This window comes from Delphinus delphis, chromosome 8 (assembly GCF_949987515.2).
Source record: "Delphinus delphis chromosome 8, mDelDel1.2, whole genome shotgun sequence".
NCBI lineage: Eukaryota > Metazoa > Chordata > Mammalia > Artiodactyla > Delphinidae > Delphinus > Delphinus delphis.
In genome coordinates, this window is record NC_082690.1 from 108,131,553 (window position 1) to 108,147,845 (window position 16,293).

The 16,293-nt window shown below is 57.0% G+C and overlaps 1 protein-coding gene across 4 annotated transcripts in view; it reads left to right on the plus strand.

The window, feature by feature from the left end:
* The first annotated feature begins 6,779 nt into the window (after nucleotides 1-6,779).
* Nucleotides 6,780-16,293, plus strand: part of CARS1 (cysteinyl-tRNA synthetase 1) — a 47,030-nt gene continuing 37,516 nt past the window's right edge. For 3 of the 4 annotated variants that reach the window (XM_060019480.1, XM_060019482.1, XM_060019481.1), the window contains exons 1-2: nucleotides 6,808-6,853; nucleotides 14,912-15,160. In XM_060019480.1, the coding sequence (XP_059875463.1) occupies nucleotides 6,829-6,853; nucleotides 14,912-15,160 (274 nt within the window). In that variant the 5' untranslated portion in view covers nucleotides 6,808-6,828. Of the gene's footprint in view, nucleotides 6,854-14,911; nucleotides 15,161-16,293 lie in introns of all 4 variants that reach the window. The other variant, XM_060019483.1, reaches the window with a different exon arrangement.

Genomic DNA, 16,293 nt, shown 5'->3' on the forward strand with positions numbered 1-16,293 from the left:
TCTGCCGGCTTTCCGAATAAAGTATTCCTTGTCTCAACACCTCATGTCTGACTTATTGGCCTGTGTGCGGTGAGCAGCACGAGCTTGGACTCGGTAACCAGGGGACCGTGGCACCCGGGGGGGGGGGGCAGAGGCTCAGCGTGTGTCCTCGCTGGGCCCCAGGGCTGGGAAGCAGCAGGACCGACGAGGCACAGCCCGCTGGTGCTGGACCTGAAGCCTCCTGCGCTGTCAGCAGAGCTGGGCCAAGCACCCCCTGGGTGCCGGGCTTGGCATCTGGAGAACACGGGGCTGCAGGGGCAGGGTGTGGGATGGATCCCGAGATGGGTGGGATTGTCCCCGGTGGGCCGTGTCCAGCCATGCACAGCAGGAAGCGACGGTTCCTATCCTCCGCTGGGGGGCTTCTGGGGGCTTTCCCGAGTGGGTGACACCTGAATGGGGTTTGACAAATGATCAGACACCCACTAAGTGGCCCTGCGGGGGAGGGCCAGGGTTGCTGAGTGATGAGCAACCCTAAGGCAGGACAAGGTCAGGGGCTGAAGAAAGGGGAGACTGGGAGGAGATCATGGACCCCTGGGCCACCCTCGCACAGACACGGGGCTTGAGAAGTCCAGAGACTGTAGGTTCCATGGGTCGTGTGCCATTATGCATCATTTCAGGGAGCCGGCCTGTGACTTTTGTCGGATTCTCCAGGGCTCCTGAGACGAATAAAATGCAGAAGTTGGGGCCCCTGCCGAGGGTCAGGTCAGGGTGACATGCTGGTCCCTGGGTGTCCCTCTGGGGCTGTGCTGTAACAGGGCAGCTGTTCTTACCCTTTTTACCAGCCATGGGACAGAGCGGTGAGTCCTTGCCGGCCGTGGGCAGAGGCAGAGCTGAGATTTGAACCACGTGGTCAGGCTCCTGGCCTCAGGCCCGGGCATCTCAAGGAACGCCTGGCCTCATCCAGGGAGAAGCCCGTGCTCGTGGCAGCTCCTTCAGACGGGTGGTCAGCTTTCATCTGTCTGGTGTCCCGTCCACGCTCGGATTTCCCTGAACTAGGAGGCTGTGTGGATAAGTCCCTAATATTTGTCCACAGTGCATGTCTGTAGACCTGTGTCCTCTCCATTGTCTTATCCAGAGAGCAGGTCACCGACAGGTGACATCGTTCAGCTGTTACCCGCACCCCCCGGGGGGGAAGGAGCAGGGCCTGGGTCTGGGAAGAGTCAGGAGCACATGCAGAGCATCAGGGACCCCCGCCCGCCCAAGCAGGGGCAGCCGTGACGGCATGGTGTCACCCGCACGCCCAGGCCGTGTCCTGGGGGAGGGTGACCCAGAGGACACGCTGGGCTGTGAGCTCTCTGCTACCCGTGGGGGGATGGAGTGGGGGTGACTCCCCACGGGCTGACTCAGGGGTCTTATCATGTTGATAGAGGCCCACCGGCCCCCACCCACAGCTCCCACAAGAAACCAGGTTCTGGTTCTATTTCCGTAGAATTCCTCTAAGAGGCCACACAGGTTTCTGCTCCTGGAACCATTTTATTCTCTTCTCTCTGCAGGAATATGAACAAAAGTAGTTTTTGAAGGACGTTTCCTGTGTTGGTAAGTAGTCTAAATTCTTCATTTTCTTTTTTTATTTGTTAACATTTTTTTTGGTTTTTTTGTTAACAAATTTTTCTCGTTTATTTGTTTAGGCTAAATCTTCCTTGTTGGGACTTCCCTGATAGTCCAGTGGCTCCCAATGCAGGGGGCCTGGGTTCGATCCCTTACTGGGGAAATAGATCCCACATGCCACAACTAAAGATCTCGCATGCTGCAACAGAGATCCCGTGTGCCGCAACCAAGACCTGGTGCGGCCAAATAAATAAATATATGTTTTTTAAAAGTCTTCCTTCTTTGACATGAATGCTAAGGCCTAACGTCTTTATTTTTGAGACGGGGGACCACCTGCCTACCCGAAGCCTAGGGAACTTTCCTGTGGACTTGAGATCCACTTTTTCACATTCACCAATGACAGTAGAGAACCAGATATTTGCCAGATATAAGTTTTGTGGGGTTCATAAAGAAGGATTGGATGTTGTTTTTATTTTATTATACATTCTTGTTTTCAAGAGAAAGTATGAGTGGGTGATGGGAATACTTATCTAACCCTAGGTCAGTGGGTCCCCATGGCTGGGATGCTGCGGGCTTAGGGGCAAAAAAGGCAAGATTTATCGAGCACATGCTGCCTGCCAGGTGCTTTTTATAATCTTATTCTAACAGCTCTGGGAGACTGCCCCATTTTACAGATTTAAAACACGACAATCCGAAGCTCAGAGAGGCTACAAAACTTGCCCCAGCTCTCAAGGCCTAACCTGGTCCCCCCGCTGACGCCAGGAGGCCTACCCGTCCGGAGCACCTCACAGCCCATGGCTGCGTGGCATGTGAGAGGGGCAGGGCAGGGCGGACGTCAGCAGATGCTTTATCCACAGGGCTTCTGACTTGCCTGGGGTTCCTTCTCCCAGGTTCATTGGCACCAGTAATGAATGAGCAACAGACGTGTCAAGAGACACAGCAGGTCATGGCCAGACCTTGGCCTCCTGGCCCCTGGGCCTGATTCCTTCTGTGGGATCATCTGGGCTGGCGCAGGGCTTCCCAGGTCGTGGGCTCAGGGCAGGTGGAAGCACCTCTAGGGCCACACTCCTGGGAGCCGAGTTACAGAGGATGCTCCACGGGCCTCCCAGGAATGTAAACAAACTCTCCCTTTTTGCTTTTATTTTTTTCATCCATCAATAAGATCTATTGTGAATTCAGACATGAGGTTCCAGAAAGTAACTGGAAGATGTTATGGGGTTTACTGGACTTGAAGAAAATGATGAGATATGGGAACCCCAACATCCAGGAAATTTGGAAGAGCTCCTCAGGCGGAGGAATGGGCTAGGGAGGGACATTTCTGTATTTAACTCATGGCTGCCCTCCATAACACGGAGCTACAGATATGTTCGCAAATTATAAACAAATTGCTTGCAGAAGGTATCTTAGGTAGGCATGCAGAGAGCTCCCAATAAACTCTTTTCTGACACAGGGCTGTTACTTTACGCAGTGTCCTGGGTGGGTAGGGTCTGAGCTTCTTTTTTTTTCTTTGCGGTACGTGGGTCTCTCCCGTTGTGGAGTACAGGCTCCGGACGCGCAGGCCCAGCGGCCATGGCTCACGGGCCCAGCCGCTCCGCGGCATGTGGGATCTTCCCGGACCGGGGCACGAACCTGTGTCCCCTGCATCGGCAGGCGGACTCTCAGCCACTGCGCCACCAGGGAAGCCCAGATCTGAACTTCTTTTCCAGTTCTGATCCCACCAGAAACTTCATGAATCCCAGATGGAACTGCGGTCCTTATCCAAATGGATTCTGTATAAACTTCCAATGGGGACAACAGCTCTGCCCACAAGCAAAGGTGCTTCTCTGTCAGGGGCACTGCCTGTGGCCAGTGTGGCAGAGATGGGATCCCAGGGGACTGCTGATTGCACTGGATGGGCTCACGTTCCTCGGAGCATTTCCCTAGGCTCTGCGGCCAGGAGAGTTTGGTGGTTGTCCTTCTGCCCCCACCAACTCCTTGATCTCAGAGTCACCATGACGTCTGCATGACCTGGGACAGGGCGTGGCATTGAGCAGGTGCTCCATGAATAGGCACAAGGAAGTTGGTGACAGGCAACCCACAGGCCACTCTGAGTAGTCAGAGACGCTGGTCCATACCTGGCCCTGGGACCAGACTATCCCTATCAAAAATGGGCAGAAGGCTCTGCTCAGTATTCTGTGATAACCTCTATGGGAAAAGAATCTGAAAAAGAATGCTTATATGTATATGTATAACTGCATCACTTAGCTGTATACCTGAAACGAACACAGCGTTGTATATCAACTACACTCCAATATAAAAAATAAATTAAATTTTTTAAACTGGGCAGAAGAAACAACAAAACAAAGCAAAAAATGGGCAGAAGACCTAAACAGACATTTCTCCAAAGAATACAAACAGATGGCCAATAGGCACAGGGAAAGATGCTCAACATCACTAATTATCAGAGAAATGCAAATCAGAACTACAACGACGTATCACCTCCCACCGGTCAGAATGGTCGTCATCAAGAAGTCTACAAATAACAAATGCTTGAGAGGGTGTAGATAAAAGGGAATCCTCTTACACTGTTGGTGAGAATGTAAATTGATGCAGCCACTATGGAGAATAGTATGGAGGTTCCTTAAGAAACTAAAAATAGAGTTACCATATGATCCAGCAATCCCACTCCTGGGCATACATCTGGAGAAAGCTCTAATTCCAAAAGATACATGCACCCCAATGTTCACAGCAGCACTATTCACAATAGCCAAGACATGGAAGCAACCTAAGTGTCCATCGACAGAGGAACGAACAAAGAAGATGTGGTATACATACAATGGAATATTAACTCAGCCATAAAAAAGAATGCCATTTGCAGCTACGTGGATGGACCTAGAGACTGTCATACTGAGTGAAGTAAGACAGAGAAAGAGAAATATCATATGATATCGCTCATATGTGCTATCTAAAATATAATAGAAATGAACTTATTTACAAGACGGAAACAGACCCACAGACACAGAGAACAAACTTGTGGTTGGCAAAGGGGAAAGAGGGGAGGGATCAATTAGGAGTATGGGATTAACAGATACACACCACTATATATGAAATAGATAAACAAGGGCCTACTCTATAGCACAGGGAGCTATATTCAGTATCCTGTAATAACCTATAATGGAAAAGAATCTGAAGAAGAATATATATATGTATGTATAATTGAATCACTTTTCTGTACACCTGAAACTAACACAAAGTTGTAAATCGACTATACTTCAATTAAAAGAAAAACAAAAAAAACCCCTAAGACTATCCCTCTGCTCTTGTATCTGAGGATCAGATTGGAATGTGACCAGCTTTAGGCCCCAGCTTCCTAAACCAGAACTAGCCAGGGTGGGGCATGGTGACAGTCACAGAGACCTTTTTTAAGTACCTGAAACTATTTTTTTAAGGAATGGATATCATTATAAACTTTTTGAGATAATCATAGATTTACATGCAGCTGGAAGAAATAACATGGAGAGATCTCCTCACCCTTCACCCAGTTTCCTAAAATGCTAACATTTTGCACAATTATGGTACAATATTAAAGCTGGGATAATGACACTGACACAGTGAATATACCCAACCTTTCCATCATCACAAGGACCACTCATGTTGCCCTTTTTTTTTTAATGTTGCATCTTTTTTTTTTAACTTTATTTTATATTGGAGTACAGTTGATTGACAATGTTGTGTTTGTTTCAGGTGTAGCCGCATCCACCTTCTTCCCGCATTAACTTCTGGTATTCACTTGTCTTTATTTCTATGATTTTTGCCATTTCAAAATGTCAAATAACTAGAATCACACGGTATGTAATGTTATGAGATTTTTTTCTTTGCATTTAGCATAATTCTTTAGAAAAGTAGCTTAAACTGTTAAAGTTTTAATGCCAAAGATACGCTTTTGCCAAAAAGTTGTACAATTTAGCAATACTTGCTTTTATACTTTTTCTTTACCTAATAAAATTTCCATCCTAAGTGTTTCTTTTCATTCCCTGTGTGTGCAGAAGCTTGAGTGTGATGTCCTTGGGAGATGGTATCTTACACAGAGGAAGGCACAGGCCCTGAGGATGTGATCTGTGGGCTGAGGGACTCTAGAATGGGGATTAAACGCCAGAGAAGCCTCTTCTCCTCGTTTGTGTTATTCCCCCCGGGGCCTCTGTCTCTGGGAATGACAACCCTGTCCATACAGAGTGTGTGCTCCACCCTGCCCCCCTTTCTCACTCACCCCAAACATCATCAGTCCTTGGAAATGCTGACAAACCAGCTGCTCTCTTCCACCCAGCACCAAGTGTCTTCAAGTTCATTATTAAAGGAAATGCCATAACCACCAGTCTCTCTCAGGACTGAAACGTGGGTGTCATCCCCGGCCCCCACCTCGCTCACCCGCCCCACCCCATCCCAGCATCTGCTGCCCCTCATGGCTCTCCCAGATCTGCCTGCTCACCCTGCTGGTCCAGGGCACCGTCTCCTCTCCTACAGACTATCGAAAAGGCTTCCTGCCAAGTCTTGCTTTCCTCCTGGCTTTCCCTAATCCACTCCACCGCCACACAGCAGCTGGAATGAGAGGTCTACAGCACAAATCCAGTCAAGCCTGCTGGGTCTCTGCCATTCCTGACTTTGCTTACAAGATGCTTCAAGAAGCGCCAGCCCTAGCCTTTGCCCCAGGCCCCAACTCTCGCCAGGGCTGCTCCAGCCTGCCCTGCGGTCAGGCTGAATTTCTCAGTGGCATGCTCTCTGTTGGTATCACTTGCAGGACAGTACCCTCTGCATGGAATGCACTTCCCACCCATTCCCAATCCCCTCCTCTAAGCCTCCTTCCAACTGGTCCTCCCTCCCCGGACCCTGGGAGACAATTTTTCCACGGAAGTGGGTGGGTGGGCGGATGGTTCAGGCGGTAATGCGAGAGATGGGGAGCGGCAGATGAAGCTTCGCCCTCCCGCCTCTCACTTCCTGCTGTGCGGCCCGGTTCCTAACAGGCCGCGGACCGCTACCGGTCCGCAACCCGGGAGCTGGGAACCCCTGCTCAAGGGCACTGGCCGCAGCTCAGTAGGAACTACAACTCCCAGCATGCCCCGGCCTGCGGCGTCTCGAGCCCGCGGCGGTTGCCTAGCGACTGGGCGTGTCCCGGAAGGCGCACCGCCTCCGGCGGGACTTCCGGGGCGGTGGTTGCGTCAGATTCTGGGAAGCTGTCGGCGCGGCCGCGAGTGCGGCATTCCAACGATGGCAGGTTCCTCCGCGGAGCACGGTGAGTGCGCGCGGCGGGCGGGCCAGCGGGGGCGACCCTGGGCCGAGGGGCGGAGGGGCCACCGGGGATCTGAGGGGGCGCCAGGTCCCTGAGGGGCGGGTCTGAGGGCGCGCAGAGGGCGGGGCGCGACCCCCGGGCGCCCGCGGCAGGCCCCGCTCCTCCAACCTCGCGGGGACCCGACTCCGGACCCGGAACTGCCGAGGCCACCCCGTCCCCAGACTCGGTCCCCTCCTTGGGTCCTCCAGGTTCCATTGCGCCTTGACCCCAGGACGTGGCCCTGCGTTTCCCCCGCCGGTCCCTGGGCCGGACCTCGCCCCTCCTGTCCCCTGGACTTTGGGGGACAGGCACAGCCCTAGGGTGGTTTTCGTTTCCGCCCAGCCCGGGCAGCACCCGGGTTGGCACTTAGGAAAATGAGGCCGAGGAAACAGGGTACGCGGACATACAGGAAAGGGCTTGGGGTTTTACGAAGGCTTTCATCTGCGGCTGCAGACAGTGGCCATTGGGACCTGCGTGGTCACAGCGTTATTGCCGCCTCCGAGGTTCCGTGAGCAGCGCTGGATCTGCCCACCAGAGTCACTCGTGTCGCCAGCCGGTAGACACGCCGCCCACAGGCAGACTCCAGGGGGCGCTGGGCCCTTGCTCCCCTCCCTCAGGCGAGATTGTAGGTGCCAGACAGACCGGAGGTTGTCCCTGGATTCCCTCGTCTGGAGCAGACTTTCTTCAGGAAGAACTCTGAGTGTGTAGTATTTATTCCCCGGGCTGCCGGGTTTAGGCTGTGCAGGCTTCCTGGAGCCCTGTGATCCCTCTTGCTCCTGGGGTTCCAGGCGGGAGCTCTGACCACCTGGGTAACCCAGTGACGTGGGCGGCCCCTGCTGACAGGGCTGCTGTGGTACCCACCTTCCGGGCGCCCCGCATTCCACCCGACAGGTGCGCCTGGATTCCAGCGCCATCTCTACCCACCTGGAGCCTCGGCCCTCGGCCCTCAGAAGTGCACCCGGACTCCTGTAACATAGCAGCGTGGTTGACACCCCAGTCTTCTGAGCGAGCCGGGCTGGGGGCCCACCTCTGCCCCTTCCTCACGTGCAGCAGGGTAACACGTCCCCGCTCGGAGGATGTAGTGGGCATTAAAGGGGCTGGTAGAGGTTAAGGGTTGAGAAGAACACTTGGCATGAAACGGGGGCTGTGTCCGGGTTGAGAGCCCGAGCTTGTTTCTTTTCTGTCTTCCTTCCTTCTTTCCTTCCTTCTTCATTTGTGAACACAACTGACGTATTCGATTTTGGGGTTTTGGTTTTTTAATCGCTTCGGAACTTGAGGTTTCCAGAGCCTTGGTAAGAACTGGCCTGTTTCTGGAGATTGATACCAGAGTTCTAGACATTCTTGGTTTCCGGGTTCTGAATGCTTTTCATTCTCAAGGTTGGATTTATCGAAAGTGACCATCTTTCTGGACTTTTTAAGGAGACCCTCGTCTAGAATATTCTTCCCATTTCTGGTCATCTTCCTTAAGTTGGCTCAGAATGTCCATTTGGTTCCCTGCCACTGGGGTTAAAGCTTTTCCTTTGTAGCTTGAACGTGCAGCCTGTTCCAGGGCCCAGTGTTTTTAGAAAGACGAGTCTCATCCCCGAGGACCCCGGGGTGGATGGAGCGCGTGTCAGAGGCTTTGCCCTGCAGATCGGGCCACTTTGGTGGCTGTGTGTTAGGTCAGATTTGCAGTTTAATTTCTTATGCAGTTTAATTCAAAGGTTCTTCGTAATAACAATGCAGCTAGCTTTTTTTCTTAGCATGAGTCTGTGCTAAATGCATCTGCGGGGGGCCTGTAACCCTCAGAGCAGCCCTTTGTGGTCGATCCTGCCCTTATCTTCCTGTGCAGGCGAGAATCCTGAGGTTCAGAGAAGCTAAGTGATTTGTCCAAGGTCACACAGCTAGCCAGGGCCTGTGTGACTGCAGCAGGGATGTTGACTACGCTGCCTTGCTGCCTTTGATGACTCTATTCAGATGAACAGCAAGCACCCCAATTCCAGAGGGCGTCAAGGCAGACCAGAGGAGGGAGCTGATACACTTTCCTGTGTTTCCCAGAGAAGAAATGAAACGTATATATTTGTAGACTACAGACATTTGCTCATCCCTGAACCCACAGTCTCCTGGTATTTACACCTTAAGAGTTGTGAGAGATAGTGTCCTCGGGGGGAGATTAAACCGTTCCCAGTGTCCACACTGCTGTCCCCGGGCAGTGGTGCCGTCTGATCACCTGCGTGTCCTCAGGGCATCAGGTCACGATGGTCCTCATGACCTAAAAATCCCACGTGAAAGATTCACATCTGCTGTTTCTGTGGGAAATTGCCCGAGTGGTTCAAAATATTTTCCTTAAATAGATCTGTCACTTTATTTATTCAGTGGATCTGCTTCAGGCACCGGCAGCCGGACGCTGCTGGGCGTGGAGATGCCTGGAGGAGCGTCTCGGCCTTCCTGGGCCTTCCGTCCAGCGGGGCAGGGTGGCCGGAGCCCAGAAGCCCAACGCCTCCCCAGGTTGCATGGGCCATTCCTCTCTTGGTCACTCCCCAGTGCGTGTGCTGCCGGGTGGCCTGAGTCTGCGGAGGTGGTTCAGGGCCCACAGTCTGCCAGAAACTTGGCCGGGTCCTCCTCTGCCAGCTGCCCCGTGGGCAGGGCGGAGTGCAGGGAATCACGCCGGAGGCCCTGCTGGGCCAGGTCCGACGCTGCTGTGGGCATTAGCCTACTGGCCAAGCCCAGCCCCGGAGCCCCGAGACAGAGAGCCTGGGTCTGGGGAGCACCCTGTGCTCTGCTCCTGAGGGACGGCCTGGCTGCAGGGCAGGTAGGGAGCCTCCCGAGAGAGGCTGGAAGCTGATCCTAGAGAAAAAAGGGGAGCAGGAGTCCTGGCAGAGAGCACCTCGTGCACTAAGACCTGAGGGCCAGCAGCACTGCTTTCCGGCAAGTTCCTGAGGCCAGAGGGGGGAGGGGGCTGGAGATGGGCCACAGGACCAGGTCTGCAAGGGCCTTGCGCACATTTGCGGAATTTGGGTCTTGTCTTTGCGTTCTGGCAAGATATCTGCCCCCTCCCCCGCGTGTACCAAGGCAGGGAGAGCAGGAAGAACCCAAGACGGTGGTAACCGGCGGCCTGGGCCCGTGGCGGTGGTGGGTGTGAGAAGTGGACAGTCTGGGGAGGACCGGGGCAGGTGCTGGGTTTGCTGTGGGATGAAAGAAACAGCCACCCAGCTTCAGACCCAGTGGGGAAGGTGGCTGTACCGTTCCCGGACTTGTCCCCAGTTGGAGGGCGAGACATGATGCTTGGGAGCACCCTGTGGACACGTGACCGCTGGGCCTCCAGGGCTGGTGCTCAGGACGGAAGGGGGCGCTAGAGAGGGCCTGTGGGAGGAGGTCCTGGGTGCCGGGAGTGGGTGGCATTGCCGCCAGGTGCATGCACCTCTCTCCTTTATGAGATTCGTGTGAGGAGGGGATGCATTCGTTTGAGAAGGCTTTTCCAGTCCCCGTTCTGAGAGCCACCTGGACAGGCTGGGAAGCCCCACAGGAAAGAAAAGTGGGCCTGAAGAGGGACCCAGGGGGAGGGGCAGCTGCAGAGGCGGGCCAGGGAAGCTGGAGGAGCCTTTGCAGAAAGGATCTGATCCACAGGGCCCGGTGCCGCCGGGGCCTTGCAAGGTGTGGACCCGAGAGGCCTTCAGCAAGTGCGGGAGGGGTGCAGACCCCCGCTGCGCTGGGCCTGGGAGCTTAGGAGGAAGGCAGACCTGCGGTGAAGGGGCCTGCGCTTCAGCAAGCCGCCTGGGGGCTCCTGGCAGCTGAGCTCTGCACCCGCCCCACCCAGGTTCCGATTCCAAAGGTCTCAGGTGGGCCTGGAATGGGTGCTTCCAGGAGCTGGCCCTGCTGCCACTGCGCTGGAGCCTCACTGAGCGGGAGCCTGGCTGGAGCGGAGGAGGGGGTGGGAGAAAGCAAGCCGCGGACTGTTGTCCAGCAGGTGTGAATGCTGATGGGAAGGGGCCAGGGGAGGTGACGGCTTGGTGTGAATTCGGTTCCTTAGCTGGTTCTTGCGTTTGTGCGAGTTCAGTAAGCGTCTTCTAAACTGTGAAGACCGCGGTCCACGTTTAGGGCCTTCCCACAGTCAGAAGGTGTGTGTCCTGCGATGCATTTCTGGATGGACCTGCGGTGGACCTGGCGGTGGGTGTGGCGCGTGCGTGGGGCTCCCTGGGGAGGGCCAGTGTGGCCAGTGGGCGCCTTGCTCGGGAACCATCTCCGTTCATCTTGGCATCATGGGCTGATAGCCAGACCGCAGTCTGGCCCAAACCCAGGGCCACTTGAAAGCTGACCAATTTTTAAATTTGTTTCCTCAAGTTACGCTTAGCCACAGCTGCCACGGTGACCCCATGACTGCCCCCCTCTGCCCTGCGGGCTCCCTGCTCCAGACGGGGCTTTTTAAATGCGTGTGTGACCCCTGGGTAAACGCCTCCAGGCAGTTTCAATAGTAGTAACACAGGAGCGATTAAAATAAGAGTAACGGCAACTGCCGGGCGCCGGCTGTGTGCCCGGCATATTTCAAACAGTTTACAAGTGTGATTTCACTAACGCTCACCAGCTTTACCAGGCGTGTGTTGTGTGAGCCTGATTTGCCCTTGAGAGGAGCCCGCCGGGTGAGGGAGGGGTGCAGACCCCGCTGAGCCCTTGTTCCCTGAACTGCTTCATTAGTGCTTTAAAGCCATCGTGTTGGTAGAATGGTTGACATGTTTTTCTCATTGTAAAAATAACATATGCTTATTGTAGAAAATGTGCGCAACGAAGAAAAAAGAGGGAAATAAAATGCCCTGTGAGCGTACTCCTCCAGGGTAGCCAACGTCAAGGTCAGGCAAGCTCCCGGGGGTCTGTGTTCCCTGGAGTAGTTCCGGAGTGAGGGAAGTCTGTCTGTCCAGTGCTGTCCTGGGGGTAAAGGGGCAGGGGGAGCTGGGAGACCACACAGCTTCTCAGAGAGGGGCTTCCTTCCCCTCCCTCCTGTGTCCTGGCATAGATGGCTGCACCAGAGGGATGCTCGGAGACGGGCAGAGGGAGCTTGGAGGGTCGGTGTCGGGTGACCGGCTGCCGAAGGATGGCCTGGCCCACTCCGGGATGCGTTCCCCCCCCTCCGCCCACCGCCCCGGCTCTGTCCACCCTCTGGCAGGTCCTCTGACTTAGCCTTCGTGAACTGAACTTTCTCCATCACGAGAAAGGAGCACGCTTCCCGACTCCTGACGGGCTGGCAGGGCTGCCAGGGAACCGTGCCAGGTGCAGTAAAGTTCCCTGGAAGGAAGACTCCGTGCCAAGGAATTTCTGTAGCGTTAGGTTTCCCGGTGCCCAGGGCCGCCCCGGCAGGTGCTGCTTCCTTCTCCCTGGGTGGGACAGAGCGGTCCTGTCAGAGAGGGGTCGGGGGCACGGGCCCGCCTGGCCTTCCTTCACTGTCTCAGAGGGGATCTGAGCCCTCAGGCTGGGTCCCTAGAGCCAGCCACCTGCTCCCGGGAAGGAAGGCGAGCTGGCTGGCGCTGCTCCAGGGCCCTCGTGGGTTCCCCAGGCTTCCCACTGGCACCTTGGGCGGGAGGGGCCGCCTCTGTGTCTCTCTTTGCTTCCTCCGACACTTCCAGGAACTGGAGTGGAAAGTAGCTGCTTCTCCTGGTAGGTCAGGTGTGGAACAAAAGCTGCGCCCCCTGTACGTGTGCGCCCTCGGGCAGCAGGGCTCCAGCTCAGCCCGCCACGGGTTAGAAGCCTTCTTACACTCAGCCGGGTCCCCACCCTGGTGCCTGGGTGCCGGGTGCTTCCCGGGAGGGGGCTTACGAGGCCCTGGAGTGACAGGTGATGCCGGCCTCCCGCGGGCAGGCCTGCACTTCGAGGTGCATCTGCCGCCCATCCGCTCGTTCAGCAAATTCGCTGAGTGTCTTCAGAACGTTCCAGGCTTGGTTCTAGAGGCTGAGCATATGCTGAGTGGATGAATCGGATAAAACCCCGGGGGGTGGGGCAGACAGTAAAGGAAAGAAAGCAGGGAAGTGTGTGTGTTAGAAATAAGCGCTATGGAGAAATAAAGCAGGAAGGGGTCGGGGCCCCGGGGGGCGGGGGGCTCACTTGGAACAGTGCCCGGGAGGACCCAACGGAAAAGGGGACACCCGTGGAGCCCCGAGGAAGGGAGGGAGGCTGGCTGTGTCTGGGGGAGGCTTCCAGGCAGGCAGGGCAGGGGGCATGAGGGGCGGGGGCGGGAGCTGAGGTCAGAAGGGTGTGGTGGCCCTCCTGGCCGGCGCGAGGACCACTCTTGGTGGGACGGGGGGTCTAGAGAAGGAGCATGGGCCACTCTGGCCACGGTGTCCTGTGAAGCCCGGATACCAGCAGGGGCGCCTGCATCCCGGGGGCCAGGCGAGAGGAGGGCTGGACCTGCCATGGCAGTTGGGGTGAGAGGGCTGGGTTCCGGGTACGTTTAAAGGTGGAGGCCTGCAGTATCCAAGGGCATGGCGCTGGGTGCTCTGACGGTATTCTGTAACGGGCAGAAGGGTATTCCTAGCCGTGCGCCTCAGGGCCACCCTGGGCTGGCGCCCCCGCGGTGCGGTGGGCAGGCAAGCATGCCGGTCTTCCCGGAAAGCCTGGGCTTGAGAGCCCAGGGAAGACGTTTCCCTGGTGCCCATGCCTGTCCTGGGGATGAAGAGGTCGGGGTTCAGGAGGTCCCCGAGAAGCCAGCCTCCGGGAGGCTGGGCCCTGGATGGTCGCAGCCCCTCCGTGGGGCACCTGAGGACGTCCGGAGATGCTGCCGGCTTTGGCCCTTCTGTTGGCTCCTTCCGTCTCACCCCCGTGCCCAGGAAGGCAGCTCCAGGTAGGCCCTGACGGAAGGGTTTCCCGCGGTGGAGACGGTGCAGGAGGGTCTCGTGTGCACAGCTGCTTCCCCACACGTGTGCTCTGCTGTCTGTTTGCAGGCGTCCTGTGGGCTTGGTCGGGGCGAAGTTCCTGTTTCTGTGCCAGGCCTGGCCGGTGTCGGCCCATATCTCCTCCCCGCTCGGAGCCGTCCCACTCTGGGTCCAGCACGGTGACCCAGGGATCTCGTGGTGTCAGGCAGCTGGCCGCGAAGGGCTGCGGTGTCAGGGTGTCTGCCCCGTTCCCAGGGAGAGTGAGAAACCGGGCTTGTGCTCTCCCGCTCGGAGCCGACTCCGGGGCTCAGGGTGTGTCTGTGTGGAAGGGAACAGGCGCTGGGCCCTGTTCACACTCGTGGACTAGGGGACCAGGCTCCCTCCTGCAGCTTCAGGGACTGGTCTGCGCCCCTCCCCCCGATCTCCTACTGCACCCCCCCAGCCAGCAGGTGATGAACGCATCCGCAGGGTAGTTGGAGCAGTGATCGGGGACGTAGGGAGGAGGTGAGGGTCTCAGGCAGCAGGGGGGGGAGGAGGGGCTCAGTGGAATCAGTGCCGTCTGCCGGCTGTGCCTGCTGCCTGGTCCTCGCTCGGGCTGGACTTCTGTCCTCCCACGTCCTTCCTGAGGATTCCAAGGCAGAGGAGTGGCCTCAGGTCCCTGAAGGGGGGCAGGCTTGTGCCAGGCGCTGGCTGGACGGTTGGCCCCCTCTGGCAGGCATTTCCGGGGGCGGGCCCGTGGTCCTCCCAGGAGCTGGGCCTTGGCTGCTAGAAGCCTCACCGGTGCCGGGTTTGGAGAGCTCTGCAGTTCTTAGGCGCCACCCATCGCCCACCCAGGGACGGGTCAGCACCTGCCCTCCCAGCACCCAGTGCACAAAAGGGTGTCTGCATGTGCGTTTCTCTTTAATTGAGGTGAAAATCACCAACGACGAAACTAACCATTTTAAAGTGCACAGTTCAGTGCGTTTAGAACCTTCACAATGTTGTGCGACCACCCGCTCTTTCTAGTTCTAAAACATTTTCGTCCCCAGATGGGAACCCACTGGCAGTCACTCCCCACTCCATCCCCCAGCCCTGGGCACCCGCCCGTTCTGGACATTTCCCAGCCAGAAGGGTGACCCTGGGACCCCATTCTCTGGACTCACCCAGGCCTCCAGCCCCACTGACGCGTGTGCCTCTGTCTTTGCAGCTCCCGACTACAGGTCCGTCCTGAGCATTAGTGACGAGGCAGCCAGGGTGCGGGCCCTGAACGAGCACCTGAGCACGCGTAGCTATGTCCAGGGCTTCTCCCTGTCCCAGGCGGACGTGGACGCGTTCAGGCAGCTCTCAGGCCCTCCTGCCGACGCGCAGCTCTTCCACGTGGCTCGGTGGTTCAGGCACGTGGCCGCGATCCTGGGCAGCCCCCGCGCCCCAGCCCCGCCCTGTGGGCTCCAAGCAAGTGAGTAGCAGAGCGGCTCCCCGGCCGTGAAAACCTCCCCTCGAAGTTCTGTTCACACTCGTGGGCTAGGGGAGCCCACGAGTGTGACCGCCCTCTGAGGTCAGGGCCCTGAGGGTGCGAGGCGCCCACGGGGGAGCCCGCGGGGCTGGCACTTGTCCCCGCACTCAAGCAAGCAGACTGGGGGGCCTGCCGGCGCCCCCCGAGGGGAGATGAGGACAAAACGCCGAGAGGTCAGCCCCCAAGGATCACGACTCCGGCAGCTGCTGTAGCAGAGCCTCTGGGAGGGCGGAAGGCCTGTGCCCCTCTCAGGGCCGCCTTGGCCGTCAGCTCACTCCCGACCTGGCTCGGATTTGATTGGCTTCTTTTCCTTTATTCTTTCCCTAAGATTGCAGGGTGTGTGTCCACCAGATTTAGAATTATTGGATCTTAAGGAAGTATTCATGGACATGAACTCTTTGGAGACCAGAGAGAAGGCGTTTCTGGGCTTTGAGATAAGACCAGTCTTGCAGCTCTGGCCCCCACCTGTCGGTGTGATGTGTCTGGACGCTGTCATTTCAGGGGCGATTCTGGAAAGTCTCTGGGGCGCATGGTTCCTGGGTGGTCTCTCTCCTCCGGTGAATCGAGGTGCTTCTCCCATAATCGCCAGTGCCCTCAAGCGGCTCGGCCCCCCCGGGGGGGCTTCGAGCACGCACCCAAGCAGCGAGAGGGGTCCAGTGCCGTCTGAGTCGTCCCTGCTGGGCTGGGCAGCCTGCGGGGGCCTTTTCCAGATCCCTTCGGCTGGGACATTTGGACCGTTTCCCAGCTTCTGCACCTCTGCCTGGTCTCTGCTGGGTCCCCCTCTGTAACGGGGCAGAGGTGGGATGTCGTTTCTCCAAGCGTGGGGTGTGTTTTGGTTTTCTCGGTGATCCTGCAGCAGACACCCCTTCCCCGGCATAGGTGGGAGCCTTGCTGTGTAGAGCGTCTCCTCCCCGTGCTTCCAGGCGGTGACCCAGGGGTGTCTGCGGTGGCAGGGCTCAGTTGTCAGCTTGTCCCCCAGGTCCCCCCTCCCGAGGCACGGCCTCTGGGGGTGGAAGTCAGGGTGGGTTGGGGGCACGGCCTCGGCACGGCCTGTCTGGTGTTCCGTCCGGGGAACT